Source organism: Cryptomeria japonica, chromosome 10 (genome assembly GCF_030272615.1).
Source record: "Cryptomeria japonica chromosome 10, Sugi_1.0, whole genome shotgun sequence".
Taxonomy (NCBI): Eukaryota; Viridiplantae; Streptophyta; class Pinopsida; order Cupressales; family Cupressaceae; genus Cryptomeria; species Cryptomeria japonica.
Genome location: NC_081414.1, coordinates 136,679,761 through 136,693,912, shown reverse-complemented (window position 1 = coordinate 136,693,912; position 14,152 = coordinate 136,679,761). Strand labels below are relative to the sequence as shown.

The 14,152-nt window shown below is 37.4% G+C and overlaps 1 protein-coding gene across 2 annotated transcripts; it reads right to left on the bottom strand.

Annotated features, from left to right (window-relative positions):
• Positions 1-1,210: 1,210 nt before the first annotated feature.
• LOC131027162 (uncharacterized protein Os08g0359500) lies at positions 1,211-6,704 on the bottom strand. 2 transcript variants are annotated; one of them, XM_057957151.2, is made up of 6 exons: positions 6,387-6,704; positions 2,564-2,750; positions 2,268-2,427; positions 2,112-2,146; positions 1,759-2,011; positions 1,211-1,624 (listed from the first exon to the last, which is right to left on the bottom strand). In XM_057957151.2, exons 1-6 carry the CDS (start codon positions 6,404-6,406, stop codon positions 1,542-1,544), a joined length of 738 nt encoding a protein of 245 aa, XP_057813134.2. In that variant the 5' UTR covers positions 6,407-6,704; the 3' UTR covers positions 1,211-1,541. The 2 variants fall into 2 exon arrangements, with proteins under 2 accessions (XP_057813134.2, XP_057813133.2); XM_057957150.2 differs by having other exon boundaries at positions 2,112-2,149; positions 6,387-6,695.
• Between the last annotated feature and the right edge of the window lie 7,448 nt (positions 6,705-14,152).

Genomic DNA, 14,152 nt, shown 5'->3' with positions numbered 1-14,152 from the left:
GGATTGAATCCCTCCAGCATTGGAAGACGAAAAAAATGTTCAGCATAGATAGGTGACAGTAACAGCCAAGCATCAGATGAAAGAAACATACAAATTTCAAAACTTAGAATTTCCTTTGAAAATGAGATCTCTTGAGCTATAAAATGTAAACCAGATAGGAGGAGGAATTGGACACAGAAGCAACCACCTCACATGATTTACCTGGGATAAATATAACTTAGCATTTCTTATAGTTCAAACAAAAACTGGGAACACCAAGGAATCTAGAAAACCAGATGCCTTGAATTAAAATTTGAGAACATGGCAGCTACATAACATGTACTTGAAACTCTACGCACATCCATAACATGTCAAAATAGGAGCTTTAACATGGACACGAAGATGTAGTGAAGCCATCTTGTGATATGTGATGACAATATTATGAATCTATGCACGTCAATCCATCATCACTACTGAAACAATGAAATTAACATCAAAATTTGTTAGACATCTTGATGTGTTGCTCCTTACACTTAAAATAGAAATTCAGAACAGTATAATAACAAATTCCTCAATAATCAAGCGATTCTTGCCATCAAAATAAATCCGTTGATCAAAATGCTTATAAACAAAAAATATTTCTAATTTCTATATTTTTCTAATACTTCGGAATTCATTGACTTCAATGTGTTTCAAATACCACTAAACTATGTTCCAGAAAAATTATGACTTAACACATGGTAAATAATTTAATTATTTTGTGTAGTTGTGAAACCTTTAATATTTAATATCAGAAACTGCTAATACTCCTAGGAAATTTCAGTTTCTTGGAAATACAACCTCTACTCTCATCAAAATTCTTGTACCAACAAATCAATGTATAAATTAAAAAGTCATAAATTATTCATTTATAAGTCCAACTTGACCACAAATTAGACCAGAACCTCGTTAGTCCCAATTGAGTTAAATTACATTTAAATTAGAGGGGTACAAAGAAGCCGTTGTCAACCACAAAAAGGGAACACTACAGACAAGTTACCAAATAATGCTCTACACACAATAGAATGTCCTGAGGCAGTCCAACCTACCAATTATAACTAAAAAAAACCATCCAGACTTCAAGTTCATTTCAATTATTTCTACATTCCTAACCAAGAATTTGCATTTTGCACTTACCATGAGAGCACTTCAAACAAAGCACAGTACAACCTCAGATCTACCAGTACAGATATTAATAATAAAAAATTTAGTTGCATCTCCAAAACAGTCACTAAATGAAATCAGTGAAATACACCCATTATCATTAGTGGAAAGTCACAATTTTCTGCATGCATTGCAAAACTCAAAATGTTCAAATTAAAGTGCTCATCAACGTACTATAAAAATTCCTCCAGCCAATATATGCTCCTGATCAAGTTAAATAATTAGAGCTGAAAAATCATTACTACCATAAACCAGCAATCCTCTATGATTTTCCGCGAACATGTGCAGAAAAATTACAAAAGTCGCCCGCTTACTGGGAAACTATTTGCTTCCACTCAATGTTCCCTCCTAGTTTTTCATCATGGCTTTGCAGGTTCTTCTACAACAGATTCTGACTTTGAAGCTTCTGCCAGAGAAGAATCTTCCTTTGAAGCATCTTGATCTGGAAACCACGGGTAAATATTCAAATTTCAAAACAATAAACAAATGATATACCTGAAATACAGATGTCAAGAGAATTGAACTACATACAATGACAACAGATTTAAGGATGTCTATCAACATCCAAAAACATACCTTCATCATCACTATCAGGCTCATCACCGCCCATGCCTTCCAAGCCACCCATGCCTCCCAAACCACCCATGCCTCCCATGCCTGCCAAGCCACTCATGCCTCCCATGCCTGCCAAGCCACCCATGCCTCCCATGCCTCCCATGCCTGCCAAGCCACCCATGCCTTCCATGCCTCCCAAGCCACCCATGCCTCCCATGCCTCCCATGCCACCCATACCTCCCATGCCTCCCATGCCTCCCATGCCTCCCATACCCTGTCAGCAATTAAATTCAGCATAAAATGCATGAACATAATATTCAACAAAGAATATTATATACAATATTTACAAAGAGAAAGAGAACTTAGAATCATACTGAAAAGTCCATGCCGCCAAAATCAGCGTCGCCAGCTGCTGAATAGAATGAAATAAAAATAAGATTTAGCTCAAAAATTCAGCACAAGTACAACAACATATAAGAGAAAGTGTACAAGTAAAGTTAATATATAAAACACAGAGCAACACTACAGACGTTTTTCATCCTCTTCATCCTCATCAACCCATTTATCCCAGTCAACTTTTATGTATTGTGGTGTCTTTCCTTCAGCCTTCAACAACCTTTTCCACCATCCCTTTTCTGCTTTCTCAATACAACAAAAAATATTCCTCAAGCCCACATTAATCTTGCTTGCCTGTAATAGAAATACCTTTGGTTAAATCCATGTATGACTTGATCTACAAAAACTGTCGAGGACTTCGTACATGACATAAAGAAAAGAGTAAAGACTCATCATGTCACAGAACAAAGATCTTCACTGACTCACTCACCTCTACATCCACTTTGTCAAAAAGATCAAAATTGAATTCAAATGGTGCATTTTCAGGTCCAGTAGTAGCTGAAAAGGATAATTTCCCTTCAGGCTCAAGTTTTACATCTGCATTTTTAGAATCAGGCAATTGTATAGTAACATAAACTTTGTCCGTCCTCTGGGCCCATTTCACCTCAGGATGACGACTGCAAAACTATAAGCTGTCAGATACTAATTTATTACAAAAAACAATTCTTGTCAGGTAAAAAAGGTACCATCAACAGCTCCACGTTTGCTAATAAATGTTTTCAAAGCAAAAGAGATAAACTAATTTAATAGCAAAACTAGTAAAAAGAATACAAACAAACACCAATAGACTAATTTTGCTACACAAATGCACTTCACTCACTACAAAAATGATCTCCCAACCATAAAACCAAGTTAAAGAGTAAGTCATCAAAAAATTGTTTCAGGTATAATCGTTTGTTGTCGCCTTTGATGTTCTCAAGTCTATGACACCATGGAAAACATTATTAAGCCTATAAAATATTGATTAACATAAATATTATAGAAGACACCAAAAAAATGCATATAAAACTAGAAGCCAAAAATCCAAATCGGCTCCACAATCAATCAACTGCAATTAATACAGTTAAAACCACCCAATGAAATAGCACGCAGTACAATATGAGTAATCCAATGTGTGCATTTCAATAAGCTTTAACAAAATTGGTTGTTAGTTATAAGCAAATCGGATATGAAATTTTTCATTCTATTTTATTTAGCATATAGCTTTGATCCACTATTGTTTTACCTGTTGACCGCCATGCATACTTCACTTCTGTGTTCACATTCAAGTTTTGGATGGTTATCTCATTTCTTTATTTTTCATATAGATTATAAACTGTATCTTTATTGACTTCACCAATTGACACATTGTTAATTCAGATAATATGAAATCTTTTGGTCAACTACTTCCACTATTCCAATTTACTTCTAAGAGTAACCCTGTATCATAGTTACAAGGTTTGGCCAGACTCAGTAAAACTTCAGTTCAAATAAAAATTCAAAGCATATCACAATCAGACTATATAAAGTGAAATCAGACAAAAAAATCAGGAAAAAAAGATTTTGAATACTAAATACTGCAACACTATGCTACGCAAACCACAAGAACTGCGTATTATATCTCATTCAATCATTTTAAATTCATTATCTCCATATACTAAACTTCATTTTGCAATTATTTTTAAAGGTATTAACTCTTCTGTTTTCCCCACTTGAAAGATCCACCAAACTATTTGATACTTTTAACTAACATAAAGGACCATTCACTGTACCAATCTGAATGCATATAAATCAGGAGAATTCATCAAATGGGTCTTTCAATATATCCATAATATACAGATACTGCTTTCCTCACCCCTCACTGTGTTATAATTCTGCAATTTGCTGTTGCTAGTAAGATGTTATTTTCCAATGTCAGACTCTCTTGACTATAATGGTAGAACCCTTCACCATTCTCTAAAGCATGTACTGTGAAAAGGAAAGACTCTTCCTTGACAATTAATCTTCATTCCATCTCCAATTTTAGGCATGTCCATGTAGAAAAAGGTACTTAATAGTTCAATTGCATGGATTTCAACCTTCTATACAAGTGTTCCTCCCTCTCCCAAAACGCCAACTCCTCAATAAATTTCATACTAGCATCAGTTATCTAACTCCAATCAGTGAAACAATAAACTCAATAAATAGGCCTAAACAGAGCAACCATAAACTCAACCTAAAAATCATCAACTTCAAACTCATCTTTACAGTAACTGCCAATCAAGATTGCTATGCCCTTAACCCCTTGACTGTGTTCAGATATGTGATAACCATGGCAATAATAATCCTTCTTTGAAGCATTTATTAGCCCATAAGTATATCCGCTCTAAGGTAGGTCAGTCTTAGAGGAATTAGGGGATTAATATTACTCAAGGATGCCTATATATAGGAGGTAGTGAGTATTTAATGAATATTGTATTGTAAGTTCTGTTCTTAGTGTAAGACTCCAGGAGGTTGCCCCCTCAAAGTAGCTTATTATAAATAATTTACATCATCCTTTCTCTTATATTCTTCTCTTGTGCTAAGAAATTTCATTACAAACGTTGACTTATCGATTGGTTATGTCACCACAACTACCTAGTTGGTTTCAAAGCAAAAGCAGCTGTGTATTGTTTGCCATGGAACTAATAATGGTGTCCCCTAAGAGAGGGATGCCACCCCTAGGTTCACTATGCAGAAATCTGAGCGAACAGTGGAATGTACTTTCACTATGAAGGCATCCCCATGAATGCTGGTATATTCAGCTCCAGGTGAAAAAAGAATCTCAGTGAAACATACAGTGCATAAAGATTTTTCACAGGAAATTATTAGTGGGAATTGAACAAGGGGTCTGGAACTTATCAAAAGACACTCAAGAAATCTATTGTTAAGTGGGCATGTGTACATTAAAATTAAATTTCTGTGGAAATCTCCTGTTTCTTTCTAGTGATAACTGGTCAAAAGAATTCCTGTTTCTTCCTAGGGGAAACTGGTCAAAATTTTAAGAGGCATCTGGAACAATTTTTAAGCAGGGAAATTCTGCTAGTACCTCTCCAGGAAACCAAGCAGCCCCTTTGGTGTTCATAAAAAAGCTCTTCTATTAAAACCTTAAAGAAAAAGAAATCTAGTGCTCCAGGCCAAGATTGGAAATTGAGTGCATTTGGTTTGGATCTCTTTGCCTAGAATCATCCATGCCAACAAGAATCAAAGAGTAATCTTGTACAGCAATAATGGTACTGTTTGCAACTCAGAATCTAAAATATCATATACCATCAATCAAAGAGGACACCCTTTTCACAAACCTTATATCATGTCCAATCCAGAGAATGCATTAGTAACAGGCCCACTGACTATTCAGTTTCACAATGCCAATTAAAACTGAGAGTACAATAGCCACATCCACACCGAAAAGATCAAAAAAGAATTTCACAGGGTAATCAGCGACGACGTTCATAAGACAATAAATTTTTGTCAAGCTCCGATGTACTCGTAAATATTTATAACTACAAAAATCTCGGACCATTCTTAAACTTGTGCTCCATAATCAATTACAATGTGATAAACTTCAACAACATTCTTAAAAAAAATTGGCATGGGTTAGACGCTGTACTACTTTACAATCATCAAGGGCAGAGGATAAACTTAAACAAAATTCTTAACATTGTAGATTTCTGTCAAGCTCAATTGTACTCCATAACATCACCAAATGTCTACTATATATATGAACCGCCATGTTGCAGCAAGTAGACGTGTGGATAACTTGTACCTGGGTCAGGGTGTTACAATTGCTCGGACCATGAAATGAAAAAATTAATAAACTAGAATGTGCAATGGCCGACAAAAAGCAAAGTCTCGCCACTCCGGCAAATACAACCAAGTAAATATACGAAACAATAAAACCCTATCCTAAATCGGCAAGACGACTAAACCCTCTCCATTTAAAACAGTAACAGAAAATAAAACAATCTAAAACCCTAATCAGTACTAGTACAAAGTTGCATCTAAACAACCCTAAAAGTGTAAAACTTCGACTTTACTTCGAAAATACTGTAACCCAAGACACGGCAGAGTAAATCTCATCACCGATCCGCCTCGCCATCTAAATACAAATTCCAACACGGGAAAAACACGCAACGAAGGCACCAAAGAGTCGCGTGAAAAGAAACAACCAAAAGATGAAAAACAAACTTGCCATGAAAGCCCAGAAATCATAAACAAGATTTGAAAGCATGACAGAAAGAGAGCGAGTAGGTTACCTTATCTTTGCTTGGCTCATGGTTACACAGTTACAAGAGAAGAAGAATAGAAACGAAGTTTTGGGGGCTCGAATCCACAACCAGGTCTTCTCAAGCGCTGCACTGAGCAAGAGGACAATGAGAGGGATTTAAACGAAAAACCTCCGAATATATTTTCCTCGCCTCCCAAAATAAAAACAAGCAATTGGACTTGTAAACCTAACAATATTGATATCCGTAGAAGGATGTCGCCTACGCGTAACAACATTCTTGTTAAAAGAAAATATTGTACGGGACGCCGTAGATTCACTCCAAGATTTTTGGAATGAATCTGCACCTTACGCGTTTGGAAACTTGAGCTACTTCAGACCATCCTTAAATATAAATGCCGGCGAGGGAGGTATGTTAGAATAGCTTTTGCTTGGACATTAAACTTCTTTTTTTAGGTCTCTTTCATTTATTTAAGTTGGACTTAAGATGACTTGTTTGTTTTAGTAATTGTAATTTTAGTGTGTTTATGTTTGACGATATTTATGTAGGGATAGAATGTATTTTTTATCATATTTTTTAATTAATTGAAAATTAAAAAAGTTGTATTTTGATTTTTAATTAATTAAAAAATATGATTAAAGATGTATTTTCTAGTTTCTCGTTTAAAATTATGTCTTGATTCATATTTAATGATTTATCATTAGGAACAAAACAACATACATAGTTTTAAAACAAAAGCTTGAATGCACTATCTAATAGAATGTGGAAAACATATATCAACAATTGTATTTTTTTATTTATTTCATAGTTATAGTTTTAAAAATATATGTTTGTTAATACTTTATCCCTTGGTACCATTTAATTATGCCTCTCGCTATAGTTATTTAATAAAAAATATAATATTTTCAAAACAAACATCACATAAAAAAAATTGTCTACATGTACATAATAAATAAAATAGTTCCATTGTGACATTAATGCCTTCTGGTACAATGGTGATTGACGGTTAACTTCTCGTTGGCGACTGCGCAGATGATAAATCAATGATGTTGGACCTGTGATTCGAGATTTTGTGCTCTGCCAGGGTGTTAATGTCCTTCGTTGTTGTGATGTCCCCTTCTCCTTAGCACATGCACTTGTGTCGAGGTTGGCCTATATTTGACCCTCATAGGCCAAGAAGTTGTTTAGGGGGTCGATATGGTGGTGATTGGTGACTTTGCATCTCTTTATTATTTGATATTTTAATGTTATATGGAGACAACACGTATCAGGAGACGTGTGAATTTTATTTAATTAATAAATTAAAGGTACATTAAAATAACATATTTAATTAAATAATATAAAGTGTACCTACCCTTATCTTCTAGAAGGTGATTGTGACGTGTTATGTAATGAGTAAATAGAAGAGGGGAAACACATGTTGGGCATCAGTTGTTTGTGTTATCTCACGAAGAGTTGTGGAGGCACAAGTTGTCCGCGGAAGATCTTGGGGAACGATACCTCCCTATTGGTCAGCATAACTAAGGAGGTGAAAGATCCTCTGAAGGGTTGCGAAGAGAGTGGAGAGCATTTAGCCTTCCACACTAAGCATAAGGAGTTTTAATATCAGATTATAGTAGTGTTTCAGACTTGCAGGTTGCTGAGATTGCCTTGTATTGGAGAGTGCATTCTTTGAACCATTTTTTACAGCGATTCCATTTGGGCATATAGGCGATATCTATCATTATTTATTGGAGGCAAATCGAAGTTATTGGGAGCTGTCATCAAACCAATTGCAGAACTAGGAACCCTCGACTTTGCTCACACCTCTCCATACTTGCATCGATTTTGACTTATATTGATTCTAAAAATCATAAGAGGGAGAGGCAATAATTTTGGGACAATTTGGAAGGAAATTTGGTGTCTATTTAATTTATTTCATGCATCCAACCTGAGGCAGGTTTGTGGCTCTATGACCTTCGATGTGAGCCTTCAGTGCATATTTAAGCTTGCCAATCCCTTGTTGGATAAAGGTGCTTCAGTTAGGAGGAAGGTCTGATCAGTGGGAGCAGAATTAAACCACGAGATAGCAGATTTCTCTTAATTATAGACCTTCATTGACAACAGTAGGGTCGGCTTATAGAGGACTTGGATCTTGCACAAAGGAGTCATCATAATTGAAGATTTGTATCAGCTACATCATCGCCTACACCTGGGAACATCAAATCGGGTTCTTTAACATATCATTACATTGTTTCAGTATATATATGTGAGTGTAAATCAATCCCTAGTCCTCAAAACATCTGAGACTCAGTCTTGTATATCAGTCCATGCTTGGGTACTTTGATCGCATTTTGTAATAATCATTGAAGAGGATTGAACTAGTTTTGGACTGCATCTTATTTTGGATAGTATTCTGAGGTTGTATGTCAATTGTTTGTTAAAATAACAGCAAGTAGATGTGACTGATAATAAGTCCTATTTGCCCCTAATACTTGTAGTTGTTGTTCTAAATCATTCCTATGATATTCTATTATTGTTGTGGCTCAACCTTCAATGAAAAATTGCTTCAGAATGTCCTTTAAGTCTAACCGAAACTGTGAACAGCATGATAAACCATGACAGCCAAGTGTTTGTTGAAATGTCTTGGTGAAATATATTAGGATTTCATATCAGAAAATTAGCAGGGACATTACAGTGGTATTAGAGCTTTCATCCTGCCATCCTGTGATCAAAATTGGTGAATGAGTGCAAGGGAAGAAAGGTACTATAACAGGGACAACAGAGACAGCAGTACCAAAACCCACAGGTGCCTAACGTAGACACATTATTAGCAGCATTGAGGGAAAGAGATGCTAGAAAAATGGCAGAAGATGACAAAGATGCTCAGATGGAGAGGAAGTTTGACACCATGTTGGACATGATGTCAAGATTGTTGGACAAGATGGAGCAGCAGTCCAACAATAACACCAATTACCAAAGAAATAAAGTTGAGCATAGCGGGAGCAATGAAAACATCAGAAATGTTGAAGGAGATAGGTCTGTCCAAAGGACTACTACTAGAGGATCGGCCTCTAGACCACTCTTCCCCACCTTCACACCAAGGGAAGACCCTCCTGTAGTTGTTGCTACCACATTTGGAGATGAAGCAAGGTAATCTTACCAAGAGTATATTGCATTACCTGCTGATTTGAAGGACCAGTGGACCTTTGCTCAATACATGAATCAAAGGAATAGAAGAGGAGGAGCTATAAATGATCACTACAATCCACCAAGGAAAGATTATCAGCAGACACTTGGTAAGATGCCTATGCCTTATTTTGATGGCAGCAATAAATGTACACCAAGGTCTTGGGTGCAGAAGCTTGATAATTACCTTTCCTTAAGACCTATGTCGGAGGAAGATGCAATTAAGTTTGCCACCTTGCATTTGGAAGGGGCTGCCCATGAGTGGTGGTACCACGGGTTAGTTACCCTTGGTCATAACTTAGTCACCACATATGTTGAGTTCACTGAGAAGCTAATTGACACATTTGATGTGAAGGGCCTTGAGGTAACCTTTTGTGAGCTAGCTCAACTTAAGCAACATGGCTCCCTTAAATCATACATCACTAAATTCCAGCAGTTATCAATCATGGTTCCCAGCATCAGCGAAAGAAGATTGGTAGTCTTGTTCACTAAAGGATTAATGGAACCTCTCAAAGGCTGGTTGAAATCCTTTAACCCTCCTTCTCTACAGGAAGCAATGAAAAAGCAAGAGGGATGGAATTTGCAGCACCTACCAGCAAGTTTCCTCCAAAAGGATCTTCTTCCTATCGTGATAATAAGAAGTTTCAGAAGAAGGATGACAGAGCTAAGGAGAAGTCCACTTTTCCTCTTGATCATGAGACATTGAATGATTTGAGGAAGAAGAAATTATGCTTCTATTGTAAGGGGCCTTATGATGCTAATCATGGTTGTCCCTTAAGGCCTAAGGGAAAAACAAATAGAGCTATGTGGACACTATATGAAGGATCAAATTCTGACCAACAAACTGATGATGAATATTATGAGTCAAAGAAGTCAGAACAAGAAGGAGAAGTTGAACTTGAGGTGAAACACGAGGAGGCTCGCCTCACTAGTATTCATCGCGAGGGCTCTTTTAGGATGAGAGGTGTTCTTGTTGGGTAGAAAGTCATCACACTTCTTGACACTAGTACTACCCATAATTCCATAATTTCATTGATGCAAGGCTTGTGGAAAGACAAGGCATACACACTGAGGATTTTGAGGGAATAAGAGTGAAGATTGTTGATGGTTACACTCTTAAGTGTGACAGGATGATACCTAACTTGCCTATGTGCTTGAATATTTTTGAATTCAAGGCAGATTTCTATGTTGTGAATATGGGTGACACCGATGTGGTTCTAGGCATGACGTGGCTGCATGATATTGGCATATTTACTCTCAACCTCTGTGAGATGGAAATGAGGTTTGAGATGGATGGAAAGACACATGTGTTGAAGACACTCTGGGACACCAGCTACAGGTGTATTTCATTCAAGAGGATGGAATGTCTCTTGCGTCATGATATGGTCGAGTGGGCAACAAGATGTATTTTGAAACCAATGCAAGAGGAACAACAAAAGCCCATCTATCCACCTAACATCCAGGAGTTGAGGATTAAGCATGACAAGTTCTTCAGTGAGATTCCACCTAGATGACCTCCTAATAGAGGAATTGAACACATCATTGAGTTAGAGGAAGGGGCTAAGCCAGTGATAATCACTCCCTACAAATATCCCAAATGGCTCAAGGATGAGATAGAGAAAACTATCAAGGAGTTGTTAGCTATGGGACATATCTGATCGAGTAAGTCACCTTTTGCTTCGTCTATAATTTTGGTCAAAAAGAAATATGGAACATTGCGTATGTGCATAGACTACAGGTTGTTGAACAGGAAGACCATCAAGAATAGGTATCTGATGTAGAGCCCTAATGTAGGTGTGAGATAGGTTCCTCTACCCAAGGACCAAAACAAGGACTCTAGCGACCTAAGTTGACTTCATGGGGTGAGGAAGAATTATTTTGATAGGTTCCACACCATTTAGAACCTATATACTTTCTTAACAAGATCAAACCCTTGAATGCTTCACAATGGCTCCTAGGGACCCTTGAGGACCTTATAGCCCAACTAGGGTTGGCACTCTTCCCAAGTCATCAGTGGATTTATAGGCTTTGGTTTGATGTCTACTAGGTTAGAGAGACACTATCCAATCACTAGTTTCGGTCCCTCTTAGTGGTTTGATGATCTTGCAGCTTGAAGACCTACTAGTCCCAGTAGCCCTGCCAGGCCGTTTTTTACCATGTATCTTCTTGTTCCTCCAAAGGACCCCAACAACTAATGGAATATTTGGAAACCATTATGGATTTACAAAACATATCAAAAGGGTTTAGACTATTCTGGAACACAAGGGTCCCAACCTAATCGTGACTAGGAGACCTAATAGCCCTAATTAGGCCCGATTTGCAAAGGAAGTGTCCTACACAAGTGTTGCCTTGTCACTCCAACACAATTAATATGATCAAGTCATGGAAAAACTAACAATAACCAAGTTTTAGACCTTGATCAAACCCCAAACACCTAATATGGAACTTGTTTGCTTGAATTCACACTGTGGCCACATGGAGTTGCCCACCTTACTGCATCAAACCCTTGCCTCCAACCAGTCCTAACTTGCAAAAGACCTCCAGAATCTTAAAGTATACTGACCAAACTTGCATTTCCTTCAAGGTCATTGACAACCAATGAAGGATCAACAAGATTTGGCCATTTCTTTGTGAAACCCTAGACAAAATTGTCAAACCCAAACACCTTTCAAAAAAAATGCAATTTCTCCCTTGTCTTGACGAGTTAGGACCTCATACTTGGTGAATTGGAAAGGTGATTGACCCCTCTATAACATCCAACAAGTTTCTAATCACAAATCTTCCGTACTGTACCGTACACCGGTTTAGAACAGTAAAATTGCAGGAAATTCTCATAATTTTATTGCTTCAATGATGCCAAAATATTCTACAAACCTCCAATAACCATGAGTGATGGTTGGAACATAGTTTTTATGCCTCCCCCAATGGTTATCAACCACTTTTTGAGCTATGGTGACCGTTGGGAAGAAGTTACATTATTTAGCCAAAAGTTGTCATTAACAACTTAGCAACTTTGACACACATTAAGCCAATTTTGGCACACATAAGCCCAATGACTTTGAGTCATCCAAACATGTCATAAACATCCTAAGACACCTATAATCACTCAAAAACACCTAAAAGATTCAACTTGATACCCCTAGGGCCATATGCCCATGGTGGCTTATCAATTTGCCAAATCCATGTCATTGGGAGACAATGTGGGGTTTTATTACAAAGATAAAAAAAAAACCAAACTATCCTATTACAGAGATAGAAGAATCACATTCTTATGCATGTGTGGCCTTTTAGGCCTACATTATCTTGGTCATGAGGAGCCCCTGCACCAGTTCCAATTCTTAGAATTGATGAGTTGATTGATGAGCTTCACGGTGTACAATATTTTTCTAAGATTGACTTAAGGTCGGGCTATCACCAGATACGATTTAGGGAGAAAGACATCGAGAAGATAGAATTCTGATGTCATTGTGGTCATTTTGAATTTGTGTTTATGTCATTTGGGCTAACCAATGCACCTGCCACTTTCCAGTCCACAATGAACAATGTATTTCATTCTCAGTAGCGAAAATTTGTAGTAGTCTTCTTTGATGACATTTTGGTGTACAACAGGACTTGGGCAGAACACATTGCACACCTAGATACTGTTTTGGGTATTCTTGGCAAGGAGTCTCTTTATGTCAAGGAATCCAAGTGTGACTTGGGCATGACATAGCTGCTTTATTTGGGTCACATCATTAGTGCAAAGGGTGTATGCATGGATCCTGATAAGGTCAAGGCGATTGTAGAATGGCCTACACCTGAGAATTTGACACAACTTAGAGGGGTTTTGGGCTTATGCAGTTTCTATCGCAGGTTTGTTAATGGGTACTCCCAACATGTAGCTTCACTCACTAATTTGACCAAGAAGGGAGGCTTTGTTTGGTCACTCGAAGCACAGGAATGCTTTGAGATGTTCAAATGAATTATGACCACTTGTCCAGTACTTGAATTTCCAGACTTCAGTAAACCCTTTGAGTTGCAGTGTGATGCTTCAGATGAAGGGATTGGGGTTGTCCTTATGCAGGACAAACATCTAATTGCATTTGAGAGGCCTTGAGAGGAGCTACATCATTTATGATAAGGAAATGTTGGCCATCATGCATGCCTTGGCCAAATTCAGACAGTATTTAGTAGGCAACAAATTTACAGTGAAAACATACCACAACAACTTGAGACATTTCCTTGGGCAGAAGGATCTTAATGATAGACAACAAAAATGGGTGAGTAAGCTGCAATCTTATGACTTTGACATTTCTTTTGTCAAAGGGTCACATAATGTAGTGGCTAATGCACTATCTCACCACCCTCATTTGAGCTCCATGGCACAGGTTTCAGAGGATTGGAAGCACATGATTGTGGCAGAATATGTCAAGGACTCTTGGGCTTCATGTTTCACTAAGGGGTCGATTCATGATGATAGATATACCACTGTGAATGATTTAATCATTTATAAGGGAAGGATCTTTATGACCCCAAGATCGAATGTAAAGAACACAGTGATGAGAACCTTTCATGACAAACCCATGGCAGGTCATCCCAGTTACTACAAGACATATAAACAGGCGCGGGAGAGATTCACATGGAAAGGT

Bases quoted from the DNA above. Each gene is read 5' to 3' on its own strand.
- LOC131027162 (XM_057957150.2), bottom strand. From the start codon at position 6,406: ATGAGCCAAGCAAAGATAAG. The intron at 2,150-2,267 runs GTCTGTAGTGTT...CATTCTATTCAG, and splicing joins GGATGAAGAGGATGAAAAAC to CAGCTGGCGACGCTGATTTT. The intron at 1,625-1,758 runs GTATGTTTTTGG...CGTGGTTTCCAG, and splicing joins GCCTGATAGTGATGATGAAG to ATCAAGATGCTTCAAAGGAA.